Source organism: Salmo trutta, unplaced genomic scaffold (genome assembly GCF_901001165.1).
Source record: "Salmo trutta unplaced genomic scaffold, fSalTru1.1, whole genome shotgun sequence".
Taxonomy (NCBI): Eukaryota; Metazoa; Chordata; class Actinopteri; order Salmoniformes; family Salmonidae; genus Salmo; species Salmo trutta.
Genome location: NW_021822941.1, coordinates 5108976 through 5136690, shown reverse-complemented (window position 1 = coordinate 5136690; position 27715 = coordinate 5108976). Strand labels below are relative to the sequence as shown.

Genomic DNA, 27715 nt, shown 5'->3' with positions numbered 1-27715 from the left:
AAAATGGCCAGAGCCAATCAGAAGGCACGCCTGGGAGTTGGCTCGGATTCGTAACGCGGCTGAATACGGAAAGAACACAACCGGAGACTCCGTGTGAGAGCAGAAAGTCAACACGTAAAGGTGACCAAAAGTATCCCCTGTTAAGTGTACATTTGTTACAACGAATGTAACGGATTGATTTAGCGACTGTTGTTTTTAAAACCGCGGCGTGAAACATTTATTCAGTCAGAGCACCCTGTGTTGTTGTGTGTTTGTTGTCACTGTCAATATAATATCATTACGACTGTATTTATAACAATCTGTTTACAGTCAGAACATCATGCCCAGTTGTCATATTCTCGAGCTGGTATTGACATGACTTGGATGTCACTGGCTTCACTGTAGACTATTTGGTTACATGTAATGTGTGAATAGCCAGCAATAAGAGTAGCCAACAAAAATCCAGCTAGCTGACCAAAGATGGTATATAGCTACTATATCAGTATTATCCAGCTAACTGACCAAAGATGGTATATAGCTACTGTATCAGTATTATCCAGCTAACTGACCAAAGATGGTATATAGCTACTGTATCAGTATTATCCAGCTAGCTGACCAAAGATGGTATATAGCTACTGTATCAGTATTATCCAGCTAGCTGACCAAATATGGTATATAGCTGCTGTATCAGTATGATCCAGCTAGCTGATCAAAGATGGTATATAGCTACCGTATCAGTATTATCCAGCTAGCTGACCAAAGATGGTATATAGCTACTGTATCAGTATTATCCAGCTAGCTGACCAAAGATGGTATATAGCTACTATATCAGTATTATCCAGCTAGCTGACCAAAGATGGTATATAGCTACTGTATCAGTATTATCCAGCTAGCTGACCAAAGATGGTATATAGCTACTATATCAGTATTATCCAGCTAGCTGACCAAAGATGGTATATAGCTGCTATATCAGTATGATCCAGCTAGCTGATCAAAGATGGTATATAGCTACCGTATCAGTATTATCCAGCTAGCTGACCAAAGATGGTATATAGCTACTGTATCAGTATTATCCAGCTAGCTGACCAAAGATGCGATATAGCTACTGTATCAGTATTATCCAGCTAGCTGACCAAAGATGGTATATAGCTACTATATCAGTATTATCCAGCTAGCTGACCAAAGATGGTGTATAGCTACTGTGTCAGTATTATCCAGCTAGCTGACCAAAGATGGTATATAGCTACTGTATCAGTATTATCCAGCTAGCTGACCAAAGATGGTATATAGCTACTATATCAGTATTATCCAGCTAGCTGACCAAAGATGGTATATAGCTGCTATATCAGTATGATCCAGCTAGCTGATCAAAGATGGTATATAGCTACCGTATCAGTATTATCCAGCTAGCTGACCAAAGATGGTATATAGCTACTGTATCAGTATTATCCAGCTAGCTGACCAAAGATGCGATATAGCTACTGTATCAGTATTATCCAGCTAGCTGACCAAAGATGGTATATAGCTACTATATCAGTATTATCCAGCTAGCTGACCAAAGATGGTGTATAGCTACTGTGTCAGTATTATCCAGCTAGCTGACCAAAGATGGTATATAGCTACCGTATCAGTATTATCCAGCTAGCTGACCAAAGATGGTGTATATAGCTACCGTATCAGTATTATCCAGCTAGCTGACCAAAGATGGGCTAGGGTTAGGACTAGGGATAGGGTTAGGACTAGGGTTAGGACTAGGGTTAGGGCTAGGGATAGGGCTAGGGTTAGGGCTAGGGTTAGGGCTAGGGTTAGGGCTAGGGTTAGGGCTAGGTTTAGGACTAGGGCTAAAATACAGCTTCTTATCTTATTCCCTGGGACACACCCAGTGTACCGTGGTCACAGACAGGCAGGCAGACAGGCAGACAGACAGCGGCCCACTAGGAGCAGTGAGTTGAATCCTAAGGACAATATGTTGACATATTGATGTGTTTCTGAGCCTGTCTGGCAGATTGGCAGATGATAAAGCGTTGTCAGCCAGCCCTCTGCCGTACTGCTGTGTGCGTGTGGGCAGGCAGGCGTGCGGGTGTTATTCTGACATTCAGCCCAAGCCAATGTGTTCCTATGACTCAACTAGCACCAGTTGACTGCCTTCACCTCCTCTGTCACCATATCAGCTCTCTCTCACACACACACACACACACACACACACACACACACACACACACACACACACACACACACACACACACACACACACACACACACACACACACACACACACACACACACACACACACGTTAGGTCTGCCAAGTGTCACAATGGCTTCATACCTTATTCCAATAAAAGGTGTGGTGGCACATTATAAAAAACAGGATATATATTATATATATATTATATATATCCATTTTCCTTAATCCTATGAGGTTAGTTTGTCTATATTTACAATGGCTGACTTCAGAAACACTAGATGTAGCCTTGCTCGTAGGCCTACATCCATTCTCCTGTATTTCCTCCTTAAAGGGATAGTGCGACATTTTGGCAATTAATAAACCCTTTTCCTACTTACCCAGAGTCAGATTAACTCATGGATAACATTTATAAACCCTTTTCCTATTTACCCAGAGTCAGATTAACTCATGGATAACATTAATAAACCCTTTTCCTACTTACCCAGAGTCAGATTAACTCATGGATAACATTAATAAACCCTTTTCCTATTTACCCAGAGTCAGATTAACTCATGGATAATATTTGTATGTGTGTGTTCAGTTTGAAGGAAGTTAAAGTTTGTTTGTGGATCCATTTCTAATGACTGGAAGTCTATAGGATAGGCCTCTCCAACCCTCTTCCTGGAGAGTTAAAGTCCTGTAGGTGTTCACTCCAACCCTAATCTAGCACACCTCATTCTAACAATTAGCTGGTTGATAAGATCAATCAGGTTAGTTACAATTGGGGTTGGATTGAAAACCCGCAGGACTGTAGCGCTCCAGGAACGGGGTTGGAGAGTCCTGCTATAATCAAATCAAATTGTATTCGTCACATGCGCCGAATACAACAGGTGATTGTATTCGGCGCATGTGAAATGCAGTGAAATGCTTACTTACAAGCCCCTAATGCCGTTTAAGAAATAAAGAGCAGCAGTAAGATAACAATGTGGAGACTATATACAGGGTGTTACGGTACAGAGTCAATGTGGAGGCTATATACAGGGTGTTACGGTACAGAGTCAATGTGGAGGCTATATACAGGGTGTTACGGTACAGAGTCAATGTGGAGGCTATATACAGGGTGTTACGGTACAGAGTCAATGTGGAGGCTATATACAGGGTGTTACGGTACAGAGTCAATGTGGAGGCTATATACAGGGTGTTACGGTACAGAGTCAATGTGGAGGCTATATACAGGGGTACCTGTACAGAGTCAATGTGGAGGCTATATACAGGAGGTACCGGTACAGAGTCAATGTGGAGGCTATATACAGGAGGTACCTGTACAGAGTCAATGTGGAGGCTATATACAGGAGGTACCGGTACAGAGTCAATGTGGAGGCTATATACAGGGGTACCGGTACAGAGTCAATGTGGAGGCTATATACAGGGTGTACCAGTACAGAGTCAATGTGGAGGATATATACAGGGTGTACCGGTACAGAGTCAATGTGGAGGCTATATACAGGAGGTACCGGTACAGAGTCAATGTGGAGGCTATATACAGGGGGTACCGGTACAGAGTCAATGTGGAGGCTATATACAGGGGGTACCGGTACAGAGTCAATGTGGAGGCTATATACAGGGGTACCGGTACAGAGTCAATGTGGAGGCTATATACAAGGGTACCGGTACAGAGTCAATGTGGAGGCTATATACAGGGTGTTACGGTACAGAGTCAATGTGGAGACTATATACAGGGGTACTGGTACAGAGTCAATGTGGAGGCTATATACAGGGGTACCGGTACAGAGTCAATGTGGAGGCTATATACAGGGGTACCTGTACAGAGTCAATGTGGAGGCTATATACAGGGGTACTGGTACAGAGTCAATGTGGAGGCTATATACAGGGGTACCTGTACAGAGTCAATGTGGAGGCTATATACAGGGGTACCGGTACAGAGTCAATGTGGAGGCTATATACAGGGGTACCGGTACAGAGTCAATGTGGAGGCTATATACAGGGGGTACTGGTACAGAGTCAATGTGGAGGCTATATACAGGGGGTACTGGTACAGAGTCAATGTGGAGGCTATATACAGGGGTACCGGTACAGAGTCAATGTGGAGGCTATATACAGGGGTACCTGTACAGAGTCAATGTGGAGGCTATATACAGGGGTACTGGTACAGAGTCAATGTGGAGGCTATATACAGGGATACCTGTACAGAGTCAATGTGGAGGCTATATACAGGGGTACCGGTACAGAGTCAATGTGGAGGCTATATACAGGGGTACCGGTACAGAGTCAATGTGGAGGCTATATACAGGGGTACCGGTACAGAGTCAATGTGGAGGCTATATACAGGGGTACCGGTACAGAGTCAATGTGGAGGCTATATACAGGGGTACCGGTACAGAGTCAATGTGGAGGCTATATACAGGGTGTACCAGTACAGAGTCAATGTGGAGGCTATATACAGGGTGTACCAGTACAGAGTCAATGTGGAGGCTATATACAGGGGTACCGGTACAGAGTCAATGTGGAGGCTATATACAGGGGTACCGGTACAGAGTCAATGTGGAGGCTATATACAGGGGTACCGGTACAGAGTCAATGTGGAGTCTATATACAGGAGGTACCAGTACAGAGTCAATGTGGAGGCTATATACAGGAGGTACCGGTACGGAGTCAATGTGGAGGCTATATACAGGGGTACCGGTACAGAGTCAATGTGGAGGATATATACAGGGGTACCTGTACAGAGTCAATGTGGAGGCTATATACAGGGTGTACCGGTACAGAGTCAATGTGGATGCTATATACAGTGGGTACCGGTACAGAGTCAATGTGGAGGCTATATACAGGGGTACCGGTACAGAGTCAATGTGCGGGGGCACCGGTTAGTCCACGTAACTGAGGCAATATGAACATGTAGGTAGAGTTATAAAAGTGACTCCAGGTAGCAGGAACAACTAACAGATGTACTGTCCCTTCAACATGTTGTTTATGAGGAGAACAGTCATTTTGTATCAGCGTTAAGGAAGTGGATGTGGTCTCCATAAGTTAAAGGGATGTCTGATCCACAATAACAATAGCCTGTTGCCAGATCTGTTTGTGCTGTCTTGCCAATTCCTACTGTGGTTATTGACACCATAAGGAGAAGGCACATACAGATCTGGGACCAGGCTATAGAACGTAACACTACCTGGTGTGGTTAGAGTTCAACCCAGTTCTCTGCTCTGATAAAAGACTACTTCATGTGACTTGATATGCTGTGAGAAATGTATTTTTAAATGTCCCCAGTCTGCAACATGTGAGAGTCTTATTGTCGGTTTGTAACCTGTGGGAGCACAGAGACCTATGTCACCATAGGAGTTGTATCTTGTTGACTGTGGCTGGCTGACTGACATGCCAATTACAGTCATTTAGAGAACTTTTTACCTAGAGTACATAGAGTACTGAAGTCATTCTGGATTTCGAAACCCAACCCAACCATGGTTATATAAGGCCCCTCCTGAGGTCTCTCTACCACAGTTGGCTCCCTGCAGCCTCAACCTGCTGGGTGCTTTGAATAGAGGAAAATTACTAGGTCTGATGACATGACCTAGCCACACACACACACACACACACACACTGAGGACACCCGGCCAATGTGCCAGGTGGTAAACAACTAAAATGATGTTGTGCTGGTGTTGGCGTGCCACCAGTTTTGATGTTGTGCTGGTGTTGGCGTGCCACCAGTTTTGATGTTGTGCTGGTGTTGGCGTGCCACCAGTTTTGATAAAGTTGGCTGACGGATTAGCATCCTCTCTAGGCTGTTCACCTTTGTGCTCCAGCTAAATAAGGGTAGTGACATTTAGCTGGACGTGGTGATGACTTTCAGAGTCAGGTGAAAAGCCTGGCTGAAATGCAGTTCAGTCTACCAGTACGTACAGGAGGAGGGCTTGAATGCCAGTCCTATATCGTACACTTGTAATAGTAAATATTAAGTCATATTGTATGATATGTTTGTAACAGACACATTGATCTTTTACCACACAGTGTTCAAACACTGGTGTAGCATACATGTATTTGCCTTTCTTCACCTGCATTGATCTCAATGGGAGACGAGATGAAAGTGGTACTTAAGTGGACGTTTAGGATTCGCCCCTTAATGCACCTTGGTTAGAGAGCACGGTAACAACAGTGTGCTTTTGCTATTTCAACTGTCGATGCAACCGGCGGTCCAGTTTGTGTAGACACGTACACCATCTTGTCAGTTCAGTTTGTGTAGACACGTACACCATCTTGTCGGTTCAGTTTGTGTAGACACGTACACCATCTTGTCGGTTCAGTTTGTGTAGACACGTACACCATCTTGTCGGTTCAGTTTGTGTAGACACGTACACCATCTTGTCGGTTCAGTTTGTGTAGACACGTACACCATCTTGTCGGTTTCAGTTTGTGTAGACACGTACACCATCTTGTCGGTTCAGTTTGTGTAGACACGTACACCATCTTGTCGGTTCAGTTTGTGTAGACACGTACACCATCTTGTCGGTTCAGTTTGTGTAGACACGTACACCATCTTGTCGGTTCAGTTTGTGTAGACACGTACACCATCTTGTCGGTTCAGTTTGTGTAGACACGTACACCATCTTGGGAAGACTGAAAGACTCAGTATTTTATGGATTCCATTTATTCCACATTGTTTATTTTTAAATGTCCGAAAATGTGAAATATTCACTGTACGCTGTACAGACTTGGGTTCAAGTTCTAGTTGAAATATTTTTGCCCATTGCATTGGAACCAATAGAAAAGTCCTCAAAAGTGCAAAACCCTTCTCTGCCACTCCAGGCAGGCTAAAACAAACGCTCAAAGTATTTTAAAGATATCAAATACTATTTGAACCCAGGTCAGATTGTTTGGACTGTTTGTACCAAACTGTCTTTTTATTTATGTATATATATGTATACAGTAGGGCAAAAAAGTATTTAGTCAGCCACCAATTGTGCAAGTTCTCCCACTTAAAAAGATGAGAGGCCTGTAATTTTCATCATAGGTACACGTCAACTATGACAGACAAAAGGAGAAAAAAAAATCCTGAAAATCACATTGTAGGATTTTTAATGAATTTATTTGCAAATTATGGTGGAAAATAAGTATTTGGTCACCTACAAACAAGCAAGATTTCTGGCTCTCACAGACCTGTAACTTCTTCTTTAAGAGGCTCCTCTGTCCTCCACTCGTTACCTGTATTAATGGCACCTGTTTGAACTTGTTATCAGTATAAAAGACACCTGTCCACAACCTCAAACAGTCACACTCCAAACTCCACTATGGCCAAGACCAAAGAGCTGTCAAAGGACAAAAAATTGTAGACCTGCACCAGGCTGGGAAGACTGAATCTGCAATAGGTAAGCAGCTTGGTTTGAAGAAATCAACTGTGGGAGCAATTATTAGGAAATGGAAGACATGCAAGACGACTGATAATCTCCCTCGATCTGGGGCTCCACGTAAGATCTCATCCCGTGGGATCAAAATGATCACAAGAACGGTGAGCAAAAATCCCAGAACCACACGGGGGAACCTAGTGAATGACCTGCAGAGAGCTGGGACCAAAGTAACAAAGCCTACCATCAGTAACACACTACGCCGCCAGGGACTCAAATCCTGCAGTGCCAGACGTGTCCCCCTGCTTAAGCCAGTACATATCCAGGCCCGTCTGAAGTTTGCTAGAGAGCATTTGGATGATCCAGAAGAGGATTGGGAGAATGTCAGATGAAACCAAAATATAACTTTTTGGTAAAAACTCAACTCGTCGTGTTTGGAGGACAAAGAATGCTGAGTTGCATCCAAAGAACACCATACCTGCTGTGAAGCATGGGGGTGGAAACATCATGCTTTGGGGCTGTTTTTCTGCAAAGGGACCAGGACGACTGATCCGTGTAAAGGAAAGAATGAATGGGGCCATGTATCGTGAGATTTTGAGTGAAAACCTCCTTCCATCAGCAAGGGCATTGAAGATGAAACATGGCTGAGTCTTTCAGCATGACAATGATCCCAACACACCGCCCGGGCAACAAAGGAGTGGCTTCGTAAGAAGCATTTCAAGGTCCTGGAGTGGCCTAGCCAGTCTCCAGATCTCAACCCCATAGAAAATCTTTGGAGGGAGTTGAAAGTCCGTGTTGCCCAGCGACAGCCCCAAAACATCACTGCTCTAGAGGAGATCTGCATGGAGGAATGGGCCAAAATACCAGCAACAGTGTGTGAAAACCTTGTGAAGACTTACAGAAAACGTTTGACCTGTGTCATTGCCAACAAAGGGCATATAACAAAGTATTGAGATAAACTTTTGTTATTGACCAAATACTTATTTTCCACCATAATTTGCAAATAAATTCATTAAAAATCTTTTTTTTTTTTCTCATTTTGTCTGTCATAGTTGACGTGTACCTATGATGAAAATTACAGGCCTCTCTCATCTTTTTAAGTGGGAGAACTTGCACAATTGGTGGCTGACTAAATACTTTTTTGCCCCACTGTGTGTGTGTGTGTGTGTGTGTGTGTGTGTGTATACACATACAGTGGGGGTAAAAAAGTATTGGATCCCCTGCTGATTTTGTACGTTTGCCCACTTACAAAGAAAGGATCAGTCTATAATTTTAATGGTAGGTTTATTTGAACAGTTAGACAGAATAACAACAAAAATATCCAGAAAAATGCATGTCAGAAATGTTATAAATTGATTTGCATTTTAATGAGGGAAATAAGTATTTGACCCCCTCTCAATCAGAAATATTTCTGGCTCTCAGGTCTCTTTTATACAGGTAACAAGCTGAGATTAGGAGCACACTCTTAAAGGGTGTGCTCCTAACCAATTGTGCAAGTTCTCCCGCAGCTTGTTACCTGTATAAAAGACACCTGTCCACAGAACCAACCAATCAATCAGATTCCAAACCCAAACTCCTTCTCACCAAGCTGCTTGGCGATGGTCTTGTAGCCCATTCCAGCCTTGTGTAGGTCTACAATCTTGTCCCTGACATCCTTGGAGAGCTCTTTGGTCTTGGCCATGGTGGAGAGTTTGGAATCTGATTGATTGATTGCTTCTGTGGACAGGTCTTTTTGATTTGATCCAGGCTGTTTTTGTAGAGTGGGACTGGGGAATACAGGTTGGATGGAATGAATAAAAGTTTGCAAAGTATCAATGACTTCACTACAGACGGATAGGCCGTCTTTAAAACAGCAGACAATGTTGCTGGAGAGTTACACTGGATCCTCTGCGGTTTGGATTGGAGGTCGACCGATTATGATTTTAACGCCGATACCGATTTATTGGAGGACCAAAAAAGACGATACATATTAATCGTCCGATTTTATTTTTTTTATGTATTTTTATGTATTTTTTATTTTTTTTGTATTATTAAAAAAAAAAATATATATATATATATATATATATATATATATATATATATATATATATATATATATATATTTGTAATAATGACAATTACAACAATGAATGAACACTTATTTTAACTTAATATAATACATCAATAAAATCTATTTAGTCTCAAATAAATAATGAAACGTGTTCAATTTGGTTTAAGTAATGCAAAAACAAAGTGTTGGAGAAGAAAGTAAAAGTGCAATATGTGCCACGTAAAAAAGCTAACGTTTAAGTTCCTTGCTCAGAACATGAGAACATATGAAAGCTGGTGGTTCCTTTTAACATGAGTCTTCAATATTCCCAGGTAAGAAGTTTTAGGTTGTAGTTATTATAGGACTATTTCTCTATACCAGTTGTATTTCATATACCTTTGAATATTGGATGTTCTAATAGGTACTTTAGTATTGCCAGCCTAATCTCGGGAGTTGATAGGCTTGAAGTCATAAACAACGCAATGCTTGAAGCACAGCGAAGAGCCGCTGGCAAATGCAGGAAAGTGCTGTTTGAATGAATGCTTACGAGCCTGCTGCTGCCTACCACCGCTCAGTCAGACTGCTCTATCAAATCATAGACTTAATTATAACATAATAAACACACAGAAATACGAGCCGTAGGTCATTAATATGGTCAAATCCGGAAACTATCATTTCGAAAACAAAACATTTATTTTTTGAGTGAAATACGGAACCGGTCCGTATTTTATCTAACGGGTGGCATCCCTAAGTCTAAATATTGCTGTTACATTGCACAACCTTCAATGTTCTGTCATAATTATGGAAAGTTCTGGAAAATTTAATTCTGGTCTTGGTTAGGAAGAAATGGTCTTCACACAGTTCGCTACTAGCCAGGCAGCCCAAACTGCTGCATATACCCTGACTCTGCTTGCACAGAACGCAAGAGAAGTGACACAATTTCCCAAGTTAAAATAAATTCATGTTAGCAGGCAATATTAACTAAATATGCAGGTTTAAAAATATATACTTGTGTATTGATTTTAAGAAAGGCATTGATGTTTATGGTTAGGTACACATTGGTGCAACGACAGTGCTTTTTTCGCGAATGCGCTTGTTAAATCACACGTTTGGCGAAGTAGGCTGTGATTCAATGAAAAATTAACAGGCACCGCATCGATTATATGCAACGCAGTACAAGCTAGATAAACTAGTAATATCATCAACCATGTGTAGTTAACTAGTGATTATGTTAAGATTGATAGATTTTGTTTTATAAGAGTTTAATGCTAGCTAGCAACTTACCTTGTCTCCTTGCTGCACTCGCATAACAGGTAGTCAGCCTGCCACGCAGTCTCCTCGTGGAGTGCAATGTAATCTGCCATAATCGGCGTCCAAAAATGCCGATTACCACTTGTTATGAAAACTTGAAATCGGCCCTAATTAATCGGCCATTCTGATTAATCAGTTGACCAATAGTTTGGATCTAGCCCATCCCTTTTAAAGAAAGCAGGTCTCTCCCAGAACAGATCAAAGTTGTCCCAAAACAAAACACCTCCCACAGCTCAGAGCCTTTAGCCAGATATTGAAGTTATCGATAGGACTGAAGCATCCAAGCCCCTCTGGTACCAGGGAATAAGGCCGGAGATGATTCTGTTGTTCCCGGTGCTTTTTTAGGTGCTGGAAGTGGTTTGACAGCTGCAGATCTGGGTCTGATGGAAGCGGGAGTAGCCGTGGCATCTCCCTTTCTCTCCCACCTTCCTCCAGTACCGCTCCGCTGGATGAGGGGTAGAGCAGACAGCCTGTGGCGGGTGTGAAGGCCGGATTGCCTTGTTCAGCGGGGGGGTAGTTGGTCATCAGAATGGATCCTGAGCGCTCCTTCCCCCGCCACTACAGCTGAGGAGCCCAGCCTGATGGAGGTGTGGTGCTTGGCCTGGTCGTTCAGGAAGGTGGTCTCAAACTCCTCCTGTAGTGGGGTAGTATACCCCCCCTCCTAGTGTAATGGGGTAGTATACCCCCCCTCCTAGTGCAATGGGGTAGTATACCTCCCCTCCTAGTGTAATGGGGTAGTATACCCCCCCTCCTAGTGTAATGGGGTAGTATACCCCCCCTCCTAGTGTAATGGGGTAGTATACCCCCCCTCCTAGTGTAATGGGGTAGTATACCTCCCCTCCTAGTGTAATGGGGTAGTATACCCCCCCTCCTAGTGTAATGGGGTAGTATACCCTCCTAGTGTAATGGGGTAGTATACCCCTCCTCCTAGTGTAATGGGGTAGTATACCTCCCCTCCTAGTGTAATGGGGTAGTATACCTCCCCTCCTAGTGTAATGGGGTAGTATACCTCCCCTCCTAGTGTAATGGGGTAGTATACCTCCCCTCCTAGTGTAATGGGGTAGTATACCTCCCCTCCTAGTGTAATGGGGTAGTATACCCCCCCTCCTAGTGTAATGGGGTAGTATACCCCCCCTCCTAGTGTAATGGGGTAGTATACCCCCCCTCCTAGTGTAATGGGGTAGTATACCTCCCCTCCTAGTGTAATGGGGTAGTATACCTCCCCTCCTAGTGTAATGGGGTAGTATACCCTCCCCTCCTAGTGTAATGGGGTAGTATACCCTCCCCTCCTAGTGTAATGGGGTAGTATACCTCCCCTCCTAGTGTAATGGGGTAGTATACCTCCCCTCCTAGTGTAATAGGGTAGTATATCTCCCCTCCTAGTGTAATGGGGTAGTATACCCCTCCTAGTGTAATGGGGTAGTATACCTCCCCTCCTAGTGTAATGGGGTAGTATACCTCCCCTCCTAGTGTAATGGGGTAGTATACCTCCCCTCCTAGTGTAATGGGGTAGTATACCTCCCCTCCTAGTGTAATGGGGTAGTATACCTCCCCTCCTAGTGTAATGGGGTAGTATACCCCCCCTCCTAGTCTAATGGGGTAGTATACCCCCCCTCCTAGTCTAATGGGGTAGTATACCCCCCCTCCTAGTGTAATGGGGTAGTATACCCCCCCTCCTAGTGTAATGGGGTAGTATACCCCCCCTCCTAGTGTAATGGGGTAGTATACCCCCCCTCCTAGTGTAATGGGGTAGTATACCCCCCCTCCTAGTGTAATGGGTAGTATACCCCCCCTCCTAGTGTAATGGGGTAGTATACCCCCCTCCTAGTGTAATGGGGTAGTATACCCCCCTCCTAGTGTAATGGGGTAGTATACCTCCCCTCCTAGTGTAGTGGGGTAGTATACCTCCCCTCCTAGTGTAATGGGGTAGTATACCTCCCCTCCTAGTGTAATGGGGTAGTATAACCCCCTCCTAGTGTAATGGGGTAGTATACCTCCCCTCCTAGTGTAATGGGGTAGTATACCCCCCCTCCTAGTGTAATGGGGTAGTATACCTCCCCTCCTAGTGTAATGGGGTAGTATACCCCCCCTCCTAGTGTAATGGGGTAGTATACCCCCCCTCCTAGTGTAATGGGGTAGTATACCCCCCTCCTACTGTAATGGGGTAGTATACCCCCCCTCCTAGTGTAATGGGGTAGTATACCTCCCCTCCTAGTGTAATGGGGTAGTATACCCCCCCTCCTAGTGTAATGGGGTAGTATACCTCCCCTCCTAGTGTAATGGGGTAGTATACCCCCCTCCTAGTCTAATGGGGTAGTATACCCCCCCTCCTAGTCTAATGGGGTAGTATACCCCCCCTCCTAGTCTAATGGGGTAGTATACCCCCCCTCCTAGTGTAATGGGGTAGTATACCCCCCCTCCTAGTGTAATGGGGTAGTATACCCCCCCTCCTAGTGTAATGGGGTAGTATACCCCCCCTCCTAGTGTAATGGGGTAGTATACCTTCCCTCCTAGTGTAATGGGGTAGTATACCCCCCCTCCTAGTGTAATGGGGTAGTATACCCCCCTCCTAGTGTAATGGGGTAGTATACCCTCCTCGTGTAGTGGAGTAGTATACCTCCCCTCCTAGTGTAATGGGGTAGTATACCTCCCCTCCTAGTGTAATGGGGTAGTATACCCCCCCCCCTCCTAGTGTAATGGGGTAGTATACCCCCCCCCCCTCCTAGTGTAATGGGGTAGTATACCCCCCCCCCCTCCTAGTGTAATGGGGTAGTATACCCCCCCTCCTAGTGTAATGGGGTAGTATACCTCCCCTCCTAGTGTAATGGGGTAGTATACCTCCCCTCCTAGTGTAATGGGGTAGTATACCCCCCTCCTAGTGTAATGGGGTAGTATACCCCCCCTCCTAGTGTAATGGGGTAGTATACCCCCCCCTCCTAGTGTAATGGGGTAGTATACCCCCCCTCCTAGTGTAATGGGGTAGTTTACCCTCCTAGTGTAATGGGGTAGTATACCCCCCTCCTAGTGTAATGGGGTAGTATACCCCCCTCCTAGTGTAATGGGGTAGTATACCCCCCCTCCTAGTGTAATGGGGTAGTATACCTCCCCTCCTAGTGTAGTGGGGTAGTATACCTCCCCTCCTAGTGTAATGGGGTAGTATACCCCCCCTCCTAGTGTAATGGGGTAGTATACCCCCCTCCTAGTGTAATGGGGTAGTATACCCCCCCTCCTAGTGTAATGGGGTAGTATACCCCCCCTCCTAGTGTAATGGGGTAGTATACCCCCCTCCTAGTGTAATGGGGTAGTATACCCCCCTCCTAGTGTAATGGGGTAGTATACCTCCCCTCCTAGTGTAATGGGGTAGTATACCTCCCCTCCTAGTGTAATGGGGTAGTATACCCCCCTCCTAGTGTAATGGGGTAGTATACCTCCCCTCCTAGTGTAATGGGGTAGTATACCCCCCCTCCTAGTGTAATGGGGTAGTATACCTCCCCTCCTAGTGTAATGGGGTAGTATACCCCCCCTCCTAGTGTAATGGGGTAGTATACCCCCCCTCCTAGTGTAATGGGGTAGTATACCCCCCTCCTACTGTAATGGGGTAGTATACCCCCCCTCCTAGTGTAATGGGGTAGTATACCTCCCCTCCTAGTGTAATGGGGTAGTATACCCCCCCTCCTAGTGTAATGGGGTAGTATACCTCCCCTCCTAGTGTAATGGGGTAGTATACCCCCCTCCTAGTCTAATGGGGTAGTATACCCCCCCTCCTAGTCTAATGGGGTAGTATACCCCCCCTCCTAGTCTAATGGGGTAGTATACCCCCCCTCCTAGTGTAATGGGGTAGTATACCCCCCCTCCTAGTGTAATGGGGTAGTATACCCCCCCTCCTAGTGTAATGGGGTAGTATACCCCCCCTCCTAGTGTAATGGGGTAGTATACCTTCCCTCCTAGTGTAATGGGGTAGTATACCCCCCCTCCTAGTGTAATGGGGTAGTATACCCCCCTCCTAGTGTAATGGGGTAGTATACCCTCCTCGTGTAGTGGAGTAGTATACCTCCCCTCCTAGTGTAATGGGGTAGTATACCTCCCCTCCTAGTGTAATGGGGTAGTATACCCCCCCCCCCTCCTAGTGTAATGGGGTAGTATACCCCCCCCCCTCCTAGTGTAATGGGGTAGTATACCCCCCCCCCCCTCCTAGTGTAATGGGGTAGTATACCCCCCCCTCCTAGTGTAATGGGGTAGTATACCTCCCCTCCTAGTGTAATGGGGTAGTATACCTCCCCTCCTAGTGTAATGGGGTAGTATACCCCCCTCCTAGTGTAATGGGGTAGTATACCCCCCCTCCTAGTGTAATGGGGTAGTATACCCCCCCCTCCTAGTGTAATGGGGTAGTATACCCCCCCTCCTAGTGTAATGGGGTAGTTTACCCTCCTAGTGTAATGGGGTAGTATACCCCCCTCCTAGTGTAATGGGGTAGTATACCCCCCTCCTAGTGTAATGGGGTAGTATACCCCCCCTCCTAGTGTAATGGGGTAGTATACCCCCCCTCCTAGTGTAATGGGGTAGTATACCTCCCCTCCTAGTGTAGTGGGGTAGTATACCTCCCCTCCTAGTGTAATGGGGTAGTATACCCCCCCTCCTAGTGTAATGGGGTAGTATACCCCCCCTCCTAGTGTAATGGGGTAGTATACCCCCCCTCCTAGTGTAATGGGGTAGTATACCCCCCTCCTAGTGTAATGGGGTAGTATACCCCCCTCCTAGTGTAATGGGGTAGTATACCTCCCCTCCTAGTGTAGTGGGGTAGTATACCTCCCCTCCTAGTGTAATGGGGTAGTATACCTCCCCTCCTAGTGTAATGGGGTAGTATAACCCCCTCCTAGTGTAATGGGGTAGTATACCTCCCCTCCTAGTGTAATGGGGTAGTATACCCCCCCTCCTAGTGTAATGGGGTAGTATACCTCCCCTCCTAGTGTAATGGGGTAGTATACCCCCCCTCCTAGTGTAATGGGGTAGTATACCCCCCCTCCTAGTGTAATGGGGTAGTATACCCCCCTCCTACTGTAATGGGGTAGTATACCCCCCCTCCTAGTGTAATGGGGTAGTATACCTCCCCTCCTAGTGTAATGGGGTAGTATACCCCCCCTCCTAGTGTAATGGGGTAGTATACCTCCCCTCCTAGTGTAATGGGGTAGTATACCCCCCTCCTAGTCTAATGGGGTAGTATACCCCCCCTCCTAGTCTAATGGGGTAGTATACCCCCCCTCCTAGTCTAATGGGGTAGTATACCCCCCTCCTAGTCTAATGGGGTAGTATACCCCCCCTCCTAGTGTAATGGGGTAGTATACCCCCCCTCCTAGTGTAATGGGGTAGTATACCCCCCCTCCTAGTGTAATGGGGTAGTATACCTTCCCTCCTAGTGTAATGGGGTAGTATACCCCCCCTCCTAGTGTAATGGGGTAGTATACCCCCCTCCTAGTGTAATGGGGTAGTATACCCTCCTCGTGTAGTGGAGTAGTATACCTCCCCTCCTAGTGTAATGGGGTAGTATACCTCCCCTCCTAGTGTAATGGGGTAGTATACCCCCCCCCCCCTCCTAGTGTAATGGGGTAGTATACCCCCCCCCCCTCCTAGTGTAATGGGGTAGTATACCCCCCCCCCCTCCTAGTGTAATGGGGTAGTATACCCCCCCTCCTAGTGTAATGGGGTAGTATACCTCCCCTCCTAGTGTAATGGGGTAGTATACCTCCCCTCCTAGTGTAATGGGGTAGTATACCCCCCTCCTAGTGTAATGGGGTAGTATACCCCCCCTCCTAGTGTAATGGGGTAGTATACCCCCCCCTCCTAGTGTAATGGGGTAGTATACCCCCCCTCCTAGTGTAATGGGGTAGTTTACCCTCCTAGTGTAATGGGGTAGTATACCCCCTCCTAGTGTAATGGGGTAGTATACCCCCCTCCTAGTGTAATGGGGTAGTATACCCCCCCTCCTAGTGTAATGGGGTAGTATACCTCCCCTCCTAGTGTAGTGGGGTAGTATACCTCCCCTCCTAGTGTAATGGGGTAGTATACCCCCCCTCCTAGTGTAATGGGGTAGTATACCCCCCCTCCTAGTGTAATGGGGTAGTATACCTCCCCTCCTAGTGTAATGGGGTAGTATACCCCCCCTCCTAGTGTAATGGGGTAGTATACCTCCCCTCCTAGTGTAATGGGGTAGTATACCCCCCCTCCTAGTGTAATGGGGTAGTATACCCCCCCCTCCTAGTGTAATGGGGTAGTATACCCCCCCCTCCTAGTGTAATGGGGTAGTATACCCCCCCTCCTAGTGTAATGGGGTAGTATACCCCCCTCCTAGTGTAATGGGGTAGTATACCTCCCCTCCTAGTGTAATGGGGTAGTATACCTCCCCTCCTAGTGTAATGGGGTAGTATACCCCCCCTCCTAGTGTAATGGGGTAGTATACCTCCCCTCCTAGTGTAATGGGGTAGTATACCCCCCCTCCTAGTGTAATGGGGTAGTATACCCCCCCTCCTAGTGTAATGGGGTAGTATACCTCCCCTCCTAGTGTAATGGGGTAGTATACCCCCCTCCTAGTGTAATGGGGTAGTATACCCCCCCTCCTAGTGTAATGGGGTAGTATACCCCCCCTCCTAGTGTAATGGGGTAGTATACCTCCCCTCCTAGTGTAGTGGGGTAGTATACCCCCCCTCCTAGTGTAATGGGGTAGTATACCTCCCCTCCTAGTGTAATGGGGTAGTATACCTCCCCTCCTAGTGGGGCTAGGCTTTCCTGGAGCTCCTTGTTCTCCAAGTGAAGCTGAATCATCCAACCCTTTAAGTCACAGATGTCTCTACAACAACAATGTAAAAAACAGTTTTCCCAAATTGAGAAAAAGTGACATTTTCACAACAAGGCTTGCAAGTCAATTCACCATGATCATTTTAACTATGAATAGGTAGGGTCATTGTTTATGTCAAAGTGTATATATCAAATATTATCACCAAGATCCTCTCAAGTGAGCATCACATAACTTTCAGTATGAAATGGAGAGTAGGTAGGCTAGAAGTTGCCCCTAAATAACCACTGATAAGGGGTCTGATCTTAGTTTCACCCCTTTATGGCTCAGGTTAGGATTGGGGATGAGGTAATCTGGGGATGAGGTAATGAAGTTTCCCAGACACAGATAATTAAGCCTACTCCTAGACTAAAGAGAGAGTTCACCCAAATGACAAAATTACATAATAGGATTGATTGTCTTACCCTGTAATCAGTCTATGGACAAGGTATTACCGCAATCCATGCTTTTGTGGAACAAATCCAATGCAAGTCAATGGGGTAGTTAGCATTTTTCATTAGCATTTTTCACGCTTTATGTTCAAATCATATAAGTAACTTAATTGAGCTACACAATCGATTTTAAATAGCCTACTTTAGAATGATTTGGATGTTCAATAGATCTTTCTCTATCCTGTCCAATAAACCCAAAATATGCACACAAAAAATCTAATAAAGTGCTTTGTAGTCCAGGGAAGTGTCTGGGAAACCGGCCTGTAAAAGTAGGTAGAAAAAAACTTAGCACTTTGTGGTGTCAAGCATTGGCTCAGAGACTGCACCATCCTCCTCCTTCTCTTTCATCTCTCTGGCGCCCCCAAGTGGCAAAGTCTGGAACTTTACCTGGAACACATCCCAGCTCTCGGGCAGCCAGACCTTATTGAACATCAGCTGAGCCAGCCAGGAGAAACCCAAGATGGTCGCCAGGGCCAGGAGCATACATATGGTCCTGATAGGGGAGCGCTGGACATAGACACCGTCCTCCAGGGTGCATCCAGGGAAGTGGAGGACAGGAGGGAGGTTGAAGATGGGCTCCCCACAGAGGAGTCTCATCAGGCCCCCTACGAGGTATCCCGCCACGGCTCCATAGCCGTTGGAGACCTGGAGGAAGATGAAGAGATTTTATTTTAGAAGAAGTGATATTCTAGCCTAGCCTGATGACTCACACTAACTTATTTTTCTGCTCTGTCGTTTCCTACATACTTTAGTTTCAGTACCATCGTTGAAGTCATTTGTGGGGACGAGGGGCATTGTACAAAACAGGATCAAATGAAATTGTATTTGTCACATGCGCCGAAGCCATTGAAATGCTTACTTACAAGCCTTTAATCAACAATGCAGTTTTAAGAAAAATACGTGTTAAGTAAAAAATATATAAGTAAAAAAAAAAAAGAAATAAAAGTAACAAATAATTAAAGAGCAGCAGTAAAATAACTAATCAGAGTATCAAACCCAATTACACATGTGTTTTGGTTCTGGTCCAACCCATCGGTTTCTGGACCAGTCAGACGGCCCTGAATGTGTTCACATCCGGTGAAGAATCGGGGAGGGACTCAGATCCAGACTCATTGTGGAGAAGAAACTAACATCCGTGGGTGTGGCCTAGCGTTTGGCTGGAGCAAGGAGTCTGGGTAGCCAGGCAATTATAACCTGGGCCTGTATCCACAAAGCCTCTCTGAGTAAGAGTGCTGATCTAGGATCAGTTTAGCCTTTTAGTTCATAATGAATGAGATGATATGGACAGGTTGGGACCTGATCCTAGATCATAATGAATTAGATGATATGGACAGGTTGGGGCCTGATCCTAGATCATAATGAATGAGATGATATGGACAGGTTGGGACCTGATCCTAGATCATAATGAATTAGATGATATGGACAGGTTGGAACCTGATCATAATGAATGAGATGATATGGACAGGTTGGGGCCTGATCCTAGACCATAATGAATGAGATGATATGGACAGGTTATGACCTGATCCTAGATCATAATGAATTAGATGATATGGACAGGTTAGGGCCTGATCCTAGATCATAATGAATTAGATGATATGGACTGGTTGGAACCTGATCATAATGAATGAGATGATGTGGACAGGTTGGGGTCTGATCCTAGACCATAATGAATGAGATGATGTAGACAGGTTGGGACCTGATCCTAGATCATAATGAATTAGATGATATGGACAGGTTGGAACCTGATCCTAGATCATAATGAATTAGATGATACGGACAGGTTGGGACCTGATCCTAGATCATAATGAATTAGATGATATGGACAGGTTGGAACCTGATCATAATGAATGAGATGATGTGGACAGGTTGGGGCCTGATCCTAGACCATAATGAATGAGATGATGTAGACAGGTTGGGACCTGATCCTAGATCATAATGAATTAGATGATATGGACAGGTTGGGGCCTGATCCTAGATCATAATGAATTAGATGATATGGACAGGTTGGGACCTGATCCTAGATCAGCACTCCTACTCTGAGACGCTTTGTGGCTAGGGCCGGTTTGTGCTCTTGCCATCTCCATTGCTGTAGTTGTCAAGCCGACCATTTGACATGATGATGAGTGAGTTGGCATGACGACATCACAAATAGACTGGCACTCAGGCTAGTGACACACCACCATGTTTGTGATGCAGGGAAAAAGATAAGGCCCACACACACACAATATCACCTCTGCATGTTACACACACACACACACACACACACACACACACACACACACACACACACACACCTGGAAGAAGAGGACGCAGATGAGCTGAGGGAAGATGATGGTGTAGGAGAGATCAGACGCCAGGATCCACAGGGCAAAGGTACTGTTGTGGAGGAGAGTTAGGGCCATCCCACACAGCCCCACCACCACCACCGACACACGGATCACCCACTGCATCTCCCTGTCTGAGGCCTGGAGGAGAGATAGACACAAGATGGAGGCACAGTGGTCAGGACAGATCCAAGATGGAGGCACAGTGGTCAGGACAGATCCAAGATGGAGGCACAGTGGTCAGCACAGATCAAAGATGGAGGCACAGTGGTTATAAACTCTAGACGTATGAGATACAGATCCCCGACTGAATCTCCCTGTGTGTCATCTGGAGAATGAGGGAGACAGACACAAAAGTTAAAGGGGTGTATTCCTCTGCCCATGCATACCAGATCTTACAATGAGAAACAGACACAAGATCCAATTATCCAAGTCAGAAGAGCTTGAACAGCCCTGTGGTGTAATACTTAGAGAAGTCACAAGAGGGAGCACGGAGTTAGGCTACATGTCCCAAAATATGTTAGTCCCAAAATGCTATTACACCATAGAACCCAATGCAATGTTTTCAAATGTGAATTGAAAAATGTCTAGCCAATATCCCAAAAATTGATGAAATAGGAAAAAAACACTTATTTATGCATTTAGTGGTGATTTTCTGATACAGGACTAATAAACATAATGCATAATCTACATTGAGAATGTGTTTCAGTTCTGGATGAGTAGGTTTATTAATCTGTGTCTGGGAAAACAGACCTAAATTCCTTACTCAATACAGTAGAGGCGACTATCTGGTCACACAGAACGAGGTGTAAGTGATGGGATAGAATGAAAGCCTGCACCCAACCCTTCACCTGCTTCCGAATGATGTTCTTGTAGATGTTGGAGGAGAACATGGAGGCGGAGCTTAGGAGGCCAGAGTCCACTGATGACATCACTGCGGCGGCGATAGCCCCGATGCCAATGACGGACACGTAGGGCGGAGCCAGGTGCTGCAGGGCGATGGGGAGCACCAATCCCGTCTCATTGCGCTCATACGGAGACGGAGACCCGTACGATGTCAGGTTCCAGTCTGGAGACACACCAGGAAGTGTCAATAACGTTTGGTTATTTTGACAATCACACTTTGACCAAGTCCAAAAGCATAAACACGATGCAAGTACACTGTGTGTGAGTTATTTAAAAAAAAAAAAAAATTTGGCAATCAGCTCATGTGAGCTACAGGTAGACCAGAAGTAGTCAAGGGATGTAGTGCTCCACGGAGAGTAATAACAAACATGCACTCTAGCCACAACACCAGGACACTGCCACTAGATTGGAGTGTGTTATGGTTCATGATGTGAGGTAGATGATAGGAGCAGTATATGGACATCAGTTAACAGACAAGCCAGTCAACGACACACAACTCTTCTTCTCTGCTTATTAACCTTAATAACAACTTGAATAGTAATAATAATAACTTAGGGGTGCTTTTTATCTACATATCCCAACTCCCCCTGAGACACCGGCGGAGAGTTGGGGTCAGAGACAACCATTATACTGGAGCAATAGGGGTTAAATGCCTTGCACAAGGGCACAACAACAGATTATTCACCTTGTCGGCTCCGGGATTCGAAAACCTTTTCTTTTTGTACTTTATTACCTGTCGAAGCGGCTACAGCACCGACCAGAACAGAGGGGATGCCCAGGATGAGGACCATGGCGGCAGCCGCGAAGCAGGTGACCTGGGCGTTAAACGATGAGGAGGCAGAAAGCGTCCTCTGGTGGAAACATTGGAAAGACAAGCTACCCAATGCCTGAGGAGGGAGGAGAGGAGGGAGGGAGGAGAGGAGGGAGGAGAGAAGGGAGGAGAGGAGAGAAGGGAGGAGAGGAGAGAAGGGAGGAGAGGAGGGAGAAGAGGAGAGGGAGGAGAGGAGGGGGGAGGATAAGGAAACCGAGGAGAAAGGGAGGATGAGAAGGACATAAAGGAGGTTGTTAGATTGTGAATTGGTGGCAGGTAGCCTCGCGGTTAAGGTTTGAATCCCTGAGCAGACTAGGTGATAAATATGTCAATGTGCCCTTGAGCAAGGTACTTAACCCTTATTGCTCCCGTAAGTCCCTCTGGATAAGAGTGCCTGGTAAATGACGTACATAAATCATTTCTGTTTGTGTGATTTAAGGAGAAGTAGAATGAGGCCTTTAGTCTCCAGGATGTTTTTTGTATTGTAGAGTCATGGTGACGTAGAGGAAAGGGCTGTTTGTGGTTTTGGGGGACTGTCTGTTAGAAAGCTTGAGACTGGAAACCACAGATATGCTGCATGGCCTAACAACAACAACAAGATAAGATGAAGTGGTGCCAACAGTGGTTGAGATTGGAGAAACTCCTGGGTCATGGTTAACACAAGACCATGTCCTTAATGAGGGTGAAAGCGTCTGTGGAAAGTGCTGTGTCATGTTAGTGGAAAACTACTTTAATATGTCATTGAATGAGGGGGGAGCTTTGATAGGATATGAGAGAGTGCTGCCATTCCAAAGGTACAGGGATTCAGTCTTTTTTGGTATTAAACTGAACTTCACTCTGAGTTTTGACTCTTTTGTGGTAAATGAGTTTATTGCATATTGATTCATACTTATCAAGGTGGAGCAAAGAGGTTTGAGCAGTAGGGGGGAAAAATGGTTGGAAGATATAGGAGAGAGACTGGTGATATGACTGTAATGTAGAGGAGAGGAGAGACTGGTGATATGACTGTATGATATGGGAGAGGAGATAGACATGATTTGCCTGTATGGTAGAGGAGATAGGAGAGAGACTGGTGATATGACTGTATGATAGAGGAGTATGCATATTCTTTACTTATCAAATGCTTATCTAATCCTTATCTAACTTACTTGACTTATCTAACACATAAACAAATTAATCAACCAATCATCCATCCATCAATTAATCAATCAGTTGATCTCACCACCAATAAGAAGTCATCAACCCACTTCAAGACCTTCTCCTTCTCCATTTTTCCCAGCCAGGGGGCCTGGTAGGTGTGGTTGAAGGCTGTCTGGGTGATGTCACCCACCACTGGGTTGACCATGAGGAACGGAACACACAGCCACTGGCAGCAGAGACAGAAAAGCCCAAATTAAAATAATTAACTCCTGTCTTATGGTGCAGCCACAATGAGACACATGAACATACGTTAAATTGTATATGATAATGATAATTTAGCGTTTTCGTCCATCAAAAGTACATCTGTAGTCAACTATGTTCAGACGAGTTCCATCTGTTAAAAGACAGACCGTTTGTGTGTTTTTTGTTGGGCAATCATCTCCGTTGTCAATCATCCGACAACAGATCACTCCCATTGAAAAAGGCGTTGGCTCCATCCAAAATACATGGACACTGTTTTCACGGCCTTACACTCACCAGACTGGTTTAAATTCAAATCGGCCACCTGTCCCTCGCCAGACTGGATTGGATTCAAAATGGCTGCCTGTCACTCACCAGACTGAAGAAGATGAGGATGAGCTGGATGACGTCGGTGTAGGCTACAGAGTAGAGTCCTCCCAGTAGAGTGTAGATGATGGCCACCACTGCAGAAATCCCCACAGAGTAGGAGTAGGGCAAGTCCAAAATCACACTCATGGTGCCACCTGCAGCACAAAGACACGCATAAACACAAACCTTTAGCTCAGCGGGCTAACACAGTTTTGTGGCACCACAGATAAAAACTGTAAAACCAGGTTAAACTGAGTTGGTCCCTCACCGTTATACTGGAAGTGTGAAGAGCCCTGCTTACAGTGCTTGAAGTAACAAACAACATTCTTCACACTCCAGCTAGAATGAGCATGACTGAGTTTCAACAAGTTGTAGGTTAATTAAAAAACGCGTCTGACCTGTTTCCCCTCCCTGATCGAATTACTCTATCTAGAACCAACCTGGGTCCAGCATTTCACCAAGCTGGGGCGTTGAGTAACTATTCCCCAGGTTACTCTATCTAGAACCAACCTGGGTCCAGCATCTCACCAAGCTGCAGCGTTGAGTAACTATTCCCCAGGTTACTCTATCTAGAACCAACCTGGGTCCAGCATCTCACCAAGCTGGGGCGTTGAGTAACTATTCCCCAGGTTACTCTATCTAGAACCAACCTGGGTCCAGCATCTCACCAAGCTGGGGCGTTGAGTAACTATTCCCCAGGTTACTCTATCTAGAACCAACCTGGGTCCAGCATCTCACCAAGCTGGGGTGTTGAGTAACTGTTCCCCAGGTTACTCTATCTAGAACCAACCTGGGTCCAGCATCTCACCAAGCTGGGGCGTTGAGTAACTATTCCCCAGGTTACTCTATCTAGAACCAACCTGGGTCCAGCATCTCACCAAGCTGGGGCGTTGAGTAACTATTCCCCAGGTTACTCTATCTAGAACCAACCTGGGTCCAGCATCTCACCAAGCTGGGGCGTTGAGTAACTATTCCCCAGGTTACTCTATCTAGAACCAACCTGGGTCCAGCATCTCACCAAGCTGGGGCGTTGAGTAACTATTCCCTAGGTTACTCTATCTAGAACCAACCTGGGTCCAGCATCTCACCAAGCTGGGGCGTTGAGTAACTATTCCCCAGGTTACTCTATCTAGAACCAACCTGGGTCCAGCATCTCACCAAGCTGGGGCGTTGAGTAACTGTTCCCCAGGTTACTCTATCTAGAACCAACCTGGGTCCAGCATCTCACCAAGCTGGGGCGTTGAGTAACTATTCCCCAGGTCGTTGCTGTAAATGACAATATGTTCTCAGTCAACTTACCTGGTAAAATAAGGGCGAATAAAAGAGTTTAACCTACATAAAGACACCCCTGACATGTCCATCAGGAAAGAATGTCTGTGTCTACAATGGTACCCTCTCCCTTATATAGAGCATTACTTTGGACCGGGGCTCATTGGGAATATATAGAGACTAGGGTGTCAGTTTGGATGGATCCAGTGACTTGACATACTTAACAGAGATGTATGGTGTCCAAAACTGTCTAGAGACTGAATGATTGTGTGTTTTTGTGTCTGTTTATCTAAGTTGTCCGATGCAGGGTAGAATATGGCTCCTGCTTTGTGACACCAGACAGTGGCTAGCGGTTGAGATTCAACTGCACTCTGTGTACGTGTGTTTTGTGTGCAGCGAATGATTTTGTACTTTGTGTTTACAGTGATTGTGTGTTTGAAACAGTTGTTTGTTTGTTGCTGTTGTTTTGTTGTACACATTACCTAGTCCGACGAGTGTGCAGGCGACCCACAGTGCATCCATTACAAGGCCAGGGAGCACCAGAGCTCCACTCATTACTTTCCCATACTTGATCTGGAAGGGATCCATCATAGTCACATACTTCTTCTCCCTCATCGGCTTGGCAAAGAATATACCACCTGAGATAAAAGAGGGAGAGAGAGGAGGGAGAGGAGGGAGGGAGGGAGGGGTGGAGAGTGAGGGGTGGAGAGAGAGGAGGGAGAGAGAGGGGAGAGAGGGGGGAGGGAGGGGTGGAGAGTGAGGGGTGGAGAGTGAGGGGGTGGAGAGAGAGGAGGGAGAGAGGGGGGGAGAGAGGGGGGAGAGAGAGAGAGAGGGGGGAGAGAGAGACGGGGAGAGCAGGGTGAGAGAGAGGGGGTGGAGAGGAAGAGGGAGAGAGGAGGGAGAGAGAGAGGGGGGAGAGGAGGGAGAGAGAGAGGAGGGTGAGAGAGGAGGGAGGGAGGGGTGGAGAGTGAGGGGGTGGAGAGAGAGGAGGGAGAGAGGGGGGAGAGAGGGGGGGAGAGAGAGAGAGAGGGGGGAGAGAGAGACGGGGAGAGCAGGGTGAGAGAGAGGGGGTGGAGAGGAAGAGGGAGAGAGGAGGGAGAGAGAGAGGGGGGGAGAGGAGGGAGGGGAGAGGAGGGTGAGAGAGAGAGAGGGGGTGGAGAGGAAGAGGGAGGGAGGAGAGAGGAGAGGAGGGTGAGAGAGAGAGGGGGTGAAGAGGGAGAGAGAGAGAGACAGGTAGAGGAGGGTGAGAGAGAGGGGGTGGAGAGGAAGATGGAGGGAGGGGAGAGGAGAGGAGGGTGAGAGAGAGAGGGGGTGGAGAGGAAGAGGGAGAGAGAGAGACGGGGAGAGGAGGGTGAGAGAGAGGGGGGGTGGAGAGGAAGAGGGAGATCAAATAAACAGTGCACCAATAACAAGCCGATAAGGTTTGGTGTGTAGAATATTTGAATGAATTGAAGGTCAGTTAAAGACTACAGACTGGGATGTGTGTTTCAGCACAACAACGTCCCGCCACTTAAAATATTGGAAACTTTGATATTCTTACATTTTTCTATTATTATTTCTGATTGTGAAATATTAAACTTAGTGTGTGTGTGTGTGTGCGTGTGTGTGTGTGTGTGTTTCTTACCGATGATAAAGGAGACGGAGCTCTGTAGGGGCATGAAAGCCCAGACCAGACCCAGGTTAGGGTTATAGACAACCTCCGCTATCCCTACGATAAAGCCTCCTCCAACCCACGTAGCTGCAGGACACACACACACACACACACACACCGTTTGTCCAAAGGTAAGGAATGATCTATACTGTATCTATAGTACAGTATGAATACAGTAGTGGTGAGTACAGGTGTAAAGATACAGTACAGTGTGAATACAGTAATAGTGAGTACAGGTGTAAAGACACAGTACAGTATGAATACAGTAGTGGTGAGTACAGGTGTAAAGGTACAGTATGAATACAGTAGTAGTGAGTACAGGTGTAAAGACACAGTACAGTATGAATACAGTAGTGGTGAGTACAGGTGTAAAGGTACAGTATGAATACAGTAGTGGTGAGTACAGGTGTAAAGGTACAGTACAGTATGAATACAGTAGTAGTGAGTACTGGTGTAAAGATACAGTACAGTATGAATACAGTAGTAGTGAGTACAGGTGTAAAGATACAGTATGAATACAGTAGTAGTGAGTACAGGTGTAAAGACACAGTACAGTATGAATACAGTAGTAGTGAGTACAGGTATAAAGCATTATACAGATCTAAAGACATGCCCACACCTCACCTACCAGTCATGGTGAATATTCCCACAAGCAGGCCGATATTCCTGTCTCCCAGTAAGGTTATCTCTGTCTTGTCTCCTGTGCTTTTCTTCTCCATAGCCCTGGACTTCCGTGCCGCCCACAAACCTGTCCCCAGGACCAGCAGATAGAACACTACCATGGCAACCACACCCGGAATGTTCAGAACCATGGTGGAACACTGGGAATGCTCACAGAAAGAACAGTGACTGAGAACACTCCCAGACAGAACACTGACTGTCAGG

At 46.0% G+C, this 27715-nt stretch overlaps 2 protein-coding genes and 1 long non-coding RNA gene across 6 annotated transcripts in view; 1 reads left to right on the top strand and 2 right to left on the bottom strand.

The window, feature by feature from the left end:
• The window catches only part of LOC115187372 (high affinity choline transporter 1), a 301018-nt gene that overhangs the window by 52345 nt on the left and 220958 nt on the right, over positions 1 to 27715 (bottom strand). The gene's annotated exons all lie outside the window — the stretch shown is intronic.
• LOC115187432 (uncharacterized) lies at positions 37 to 21601 on the top strand. Its single transcript, XR_003876074.1, has 2 exons — positions 37 to 120; positions 21321 to 21601. It is a non-coding gene; the product is annotated as an uncharacterized LOC115187432 (long non-coding RNA).
• LOC115187374 (high-affinity choline transporter 1-like) lies at positions 17758 to 27715 on the bottom strand. Of its 2 annotated transcripts, none has more exons than XM_029746445.1 (9): positions 27459 to 27715; positions 26804 to 26917; positions 25662 to 25817; positions 23917 to 24065; positions 23384 to 23527; positions 22084 to 22237; positions 21296 to 21513; positions 20415 to 20585; positions 17758 to 18765 (listed from the first exon to the last, which is right to left on the bottom strand). In XM_029746445.1, exons 1-9 carry the CDS (start codon positions 27640 to 27642, stop codon positions 18406 to 18408), a joined length of 1650 nt encoding a protein of 549 aa, XP_029602305.1. In that variant the 5' UTR covers positions 27643 to 27715; the 3' UTR covers positions 17758 to 18405. The 2 variants fall into 2 exon arrangements, with proteins under 2 accessions (XP_029602305.1, XP_029602306.1); XM_029746446.1 differs by having other exon boundaries at positions 27455 to 27590.